This window comes from Silene latifolia, chromosome 4 (assembly GCF_048544455.1).
Source record: "Silene latifolia isolate original U9 population chromosome 4, ASM4854445v1, whole genome shotgun sequence".
Taxonomy (NCBI): domain Eukaryota; kingdom Viridiplantae; phylum Streptophyta; class Magnoliopsida; order Caryophyllales; family Caryophyllaceae; genus Silene; species Silene latifolia.
The window spans coordinates 60,608,897-60,613,934 of NC_133529.1; the positions used below are offsets into that span (position 1 = coordinate 60,608,897).

The 5,038-nt window shown below is 36.2% G+C and overlaps 1 protein-coding gene across 1 annotated transcript; it reads right to left on the reverse strand.

The window, feature by feature from the left end:
• Window positions 1-217: 217 nt before the first annotated feature.
• LOC141653529 (L-lactate dehydrogenase B-like) lies at window positions 218-2,247 on the reverse strand. The gene is made up of 2 exons (XM_074461321.1): window positions 1,568-2,247; window positions 218-820 (listed from the first exon to the last, which is right to left on the reverse strand). The coding sequence occupies exons 1-2, from the start codon at window positions 2,174-2,176 to the stop codon at window positions 377-379; spliced, it is 1,053 nt and encodes a 350-aa protein (XP_074317422.1). The 5' UTR covers window positions 2,177-2,247; the 3' UTR covers window positions 218-376.
• Window positions 2,248-5,038: the final 2,791 nt, after the last annotated feature.

Below are 5,038 nucleotides of genomic sequence, written 5' to 3' on the forward strand. Positions count from 1 at the left end.
GTATTCGCTATTGCTACTCCGACATGTTGATATTACATTTCCTTTTATTTATCGGTTTTTCTAAAATGCGTCTTAACAGGCATGTCAAGACTCAAGAGAACTTAAATGAAACGTTTGACAATAAATATGACATTGCAATCTAAAAAGTGTTTTATTATTTAGAAAAACCGTGTATTTATAATCTACTTATACTAGTGTCCGTACAATATGCCAAATATCAAACAACATTTGAAATACTTTTGCAAACACATTAGAATACACAATAGTACTCCGTATCACCGTTGTTAACAATCAAGATAACAAACAACATTGTCCTTGTAAATACTAAAATAGTCAAAATTAACATAATTAGTTACCCAAATGCATCCTTAACCAATTAAACACCAAGTTGTTCTTGCACTTCCAAGATAGTAGTAGCACTCTTCCTAAGCTGATCAGCCTCCTCATCAGTAATAGGCACATTAATGACACCAAGTACACCACCTCTCCCAAGTTGTGCAGGCAAGCTAAGAAAAACGTCACCGTCTTCAATGTCATGAAAGCCTTTGGCTAGGACAGAGACCGGGTGGATACTCCGCTGGTCACGGAGAATAGACCTAGCGAGATTAGCCACAGAGTAGCCGACGGCCCAAGAGGTGTAACCCTTGAGTTTTATGACTTCATAGGCACAATTGATGACTTCCCTGTGGATGTTGACTAGAGTTTCTTTCTCATACGCTATTTGACGTTTCTCAAGGAAACTTAGGATTGGTACACCTCCTATGCTTATGCTTGACCATAATGCTACTGAGCTGTCTCCGTGTTCTCCTATTATGTATGCCTACATGTTGCATTTCATTTAGCATAATTAGACATGAAACAAGAAGTACAATTTTGATGCCTAATCACAAGCCTTTTATAAATTTATCAATTAAGATAGTGGACATAGGCTCATTAAGCCTAACTTATTAAAGATGGTTGGTTATATAACCATATTGATATTGCACGCTTTTTTCTTAGATCTCGAAAAAAGTGCGATGATAGATATGTTCAAATAGAAAAATTCTTGTGTCCTCGAGGAGTACCGTCCTCCTTACACCTAAAACTAATCCACCAAATAAAATATTAAAAAAAAAAACACTAGAATGACGGAGTTGGAATTTGAAATGGTGAAATTTTTTAAAGGACAATATACGAGTAAAACTATTAAAATTTTTGACAATTTCAAAGGTTCGTTTTAGGAGAGTGAGAGTCCTTACTAAACTCCTTAAACTACTCCGCCACCAACTCCATTAGAATTAGATCATGACATCATGTTATGTTAGTCTCATTCACCATTGACAACTTGCTAGTAAATAATTATTCAATTAATTATTACGATTGGTTTAGCTGCTCATTATGATCTTGTATCTTACTTCGCTTAGTCTGTACTAATCATTTGTTTACTATTATTTGTAAGGATGTTAATAAGAAACGACAAATAAATGATTGGGATGGGGGAATTAATTTACAATTAGACTACAAATTTATAATGTATGCATATAACGATATTACATTTGGGAAACTAATTGAATAGTTATAGTTATACCTGGACATCCTGGGCATTGACATCAAGATGATCAGCAATAAGAAACCGAAACCTCGACGAATCAAGATTAGTACCCGACCCAATAACACGATTCGAAGGAAACCCGGACAACTTCCAAGCAATATAAGTCAACACATCAACAGGGTTAGAAACAATCAAAAGTATACACCCAGGAGAATACTTAACCAATGGAGGAATTATCTTTTTAAACAAGTTAACATTCCTCTGGAGTAAATTCAGCCGGGATTCGTCAGGAAGCTGGCGAGCCCCGGCTGTGACAATGCAGAGGTCAGAGGCAGCAGAGACGGCGTAATCAGTAGAAGCAACGATTTTAGTACGTGGGAGGAAGGCCGCGGCGTGCTGGAGGTCCAACATTTCGCCACGGAGTTTGTCTGGGAGCGCATCGACGAGAGCCAGCTCGTCTGCTAGGTCTTGGGTTAGGAGGGTTTGTGCTATTGCCATGCCTACGTTGCCTGTGCCAATGATAGAGATTTTTAGGTGGCGTTTGGTTGGGGAAGGTGGTTCCGCATGTCGGATCGGGGCGAAGAGGGCGTTGGCTATGTCTAGGTCGCTTAGAGAAGTGGTTGATGGCAGTTTTGGGATTGACATTTTTGAGTTTTTTGATAGAGAGATCAAGAGGTTTAGAGAGGAGTTTGATTGTTGAGGGGAGGACTGGGGTTGGATTGTTATTTATAGGAGACCGGAGATTGATAATAAGACTCTAAATTAACCGCGTATTTATATCCAAACATATCATTTATTTTTATGGAGGCAATTTATAGGAGAAAATATAATTATGTGTGATATTGTTTAATTCGTTTTTATAATTATATAATACAAAATAAAGTCGTATATTTCTTTATAATGTAAAATCAAAGATATTTACGTTACAATTTGTGTATTGACAAGTATGGAAGGTAGAAATGGTGATGTTATGGGTAACCTATGTCCTTATTTATAATTATATGGATATGGTGTTGCTTATATTGGAAATTCGATATTTAAATGTTGTCTAGATTTGATATTGCTTTTTGGTATTGTCAATTGTTACTAAAATATACATATTGAAGAGTATGTATCTTCCTCTTATTTCTTCTCTTTCCTTTTATTTTTTTGACATCTCATTTCCCATTATCTTCATCCTCTTCTTAACATTTTTTCTAATTTTTTCCCACATCAAAGAGGATCCTCTTATTCACCCTCTCTCAAATTTTTTATGACCAAAAAATAAAAAAGAAACAAATTACATGACACATGATAGATGAGAGATGACTAGTGGACACAAGGGTCAAGGTTGTACTTTCTCTAAAAATAGAGGAAGTCTTCCTCTTACTCTTCAAAGAGGATGCTAAAAGTACACAAATAGGATTATACATCCAGTTGTACCATAAGCATGGTACAACCAAGGTATAAGAATACGAGCTTATATGTATTTTTTTGGAGCTACTTTAAAGTTCATGTTTTTAATGTGTAAATAGATGAGTTCAATACTTTTTAGTAAAACTCATATTCTTTAACATAAAGCTAGATACTTTTTCACAAAGCTCAGATTCTACACCGTACCACATATACAACTGGTTGTATAGTCCATGAATTGCTAAAAGTATATACCCACATTGAAGAGGACTTCTCCTTAGATTAGAGAGAGTGCTAAGAAGATGATTCATCCTCTTCAATGTGGATGTTCTAAGTATTATCAAGAGATAAACCGAATAAATTACCAAGTATTTTCACAGATATATTTTGTGTCTATATGTAAACTATTCTCTTCAAAGTCCCTTGGATTATAGGACCCATACTATGCAAGTCTTCATTGCAAGCGATATTGAGATGTGATGATATTTAGTTCATCAAGGATGTTCTATCATTATTCATTGTTTAAATTGTCTATTGAGTATAGATTAATCTGTGTTATGCGAAACAGTGATTATTGTGCAAGATCCTAACAACCTACCGTATAATCTATAATGTCGAGACAGATTTGGAGGACCGATTGACCAAGCAAGACAAACAGTCCTCAAACCGGTTTTATTATGGATTGGTAGTTTTTGGTTGGTCAAAACTTAGAAAGCTCAGAAGCAAGACCGTGGGTCAGGTGGAACAAAGGTAATGCGTTTTATTTTATAAAGCCGCCATTGGATTCCAATTTGCAATTTCTGAAGTTCCAACCTCTAGATGGATGGTGACTAATGACTTGCTATCCAAGAAAATATAGGAACTTTTATTTTCTCTTAATTAGAAGTTGGAAATCAAGAATTTGAAACTTCAAGATGGAATAGCCAACCAAATATGACTAATTTTATGTACTGATTAGCCTTTGTAACTTGTAAGACAAATCATTACTAAATTTATATGAACCTAATGAATAAGACGGTTTTATACCGTAAAAGACCGTCTTACACCGTATTTACTGATAAAAGATTGGTAATTAGTTTTGTGATAATTTTATTAGAACGTCAATCTCATAGTCATATGAGAATTTATAGAATATCTTTATTGTGTTAATTTAATTAGATAATATTCGCTTAATACATGTACATTAATTTTACAAAGTTAGTACGTAGTAAATAATACTCTCTCCATTCTACTTTTATTGTCTCCATTTTGAGATGAATTAAGAAATAATTATGAAATACAAATCCCACCCTTGAAATTAAAGGGAATGGGGACATATCATTGGGATGGAGTGGGTGGTAACTTAATTATCTAGGGGCAATATTGGGGGTTTACCACTTTTCCTTGCTAAATCTAGAAAGGAGACAATAGTTATGTGATAAATTTTTGGAAAGAAGAAGACAATAAAAATGAAATAAATGGAGTAAATAAATGTAATTAGTTTTAAGGTTTAGTATTTAAACTTCATTTACTTTTTTTTTTTGGTACAACTTCATTTACTAAGTTGTATAAACATATTCGGATCTTCACCAAAAATAAACATATTAGGAGTATTTGCGAATCACTCTAAATTTATATGTCATCGCTTTTTTTTTGTAATTGCTAAATCCCGCGCCCATCTTACTATATCCCGCGCATTTTTCCTCTATATTCCATTCATACTCTTACTCTTTAAAAAAAAGGGAAAAACCCTAAACTACCAGCTCCTTTCCCAGACCCCTTCACCCTCACCACCCTCCTCCCAGTGCTCATCCCCGGCGCCGTCGACCGCACTCGAGTTCTTCAGTGGATCTACCCAACTCCCCCTCTAATTAACGCTCGTCGAACCTGTAGCCCTCGAGTCGTCCCAGGGGGCCTGTGGCCCAACTAACGTCGAACCCACCGCCGTCCCTAGCCGACTCAACTCCCTTCCCCGATTTCCGCGCGTCAAAAGATGGTGGTATGCGAAGTCATTGCCGTCGCTAGTGGTAAATGGCTCGAAGTTATTGCCATCCCTAATGGTAAATGGCTCGAAGTTATTGCCATCGCTGGGTGTTAAGCAGGCTCTCATACTGTCGCCGGTGGCTGGGGGCCCGC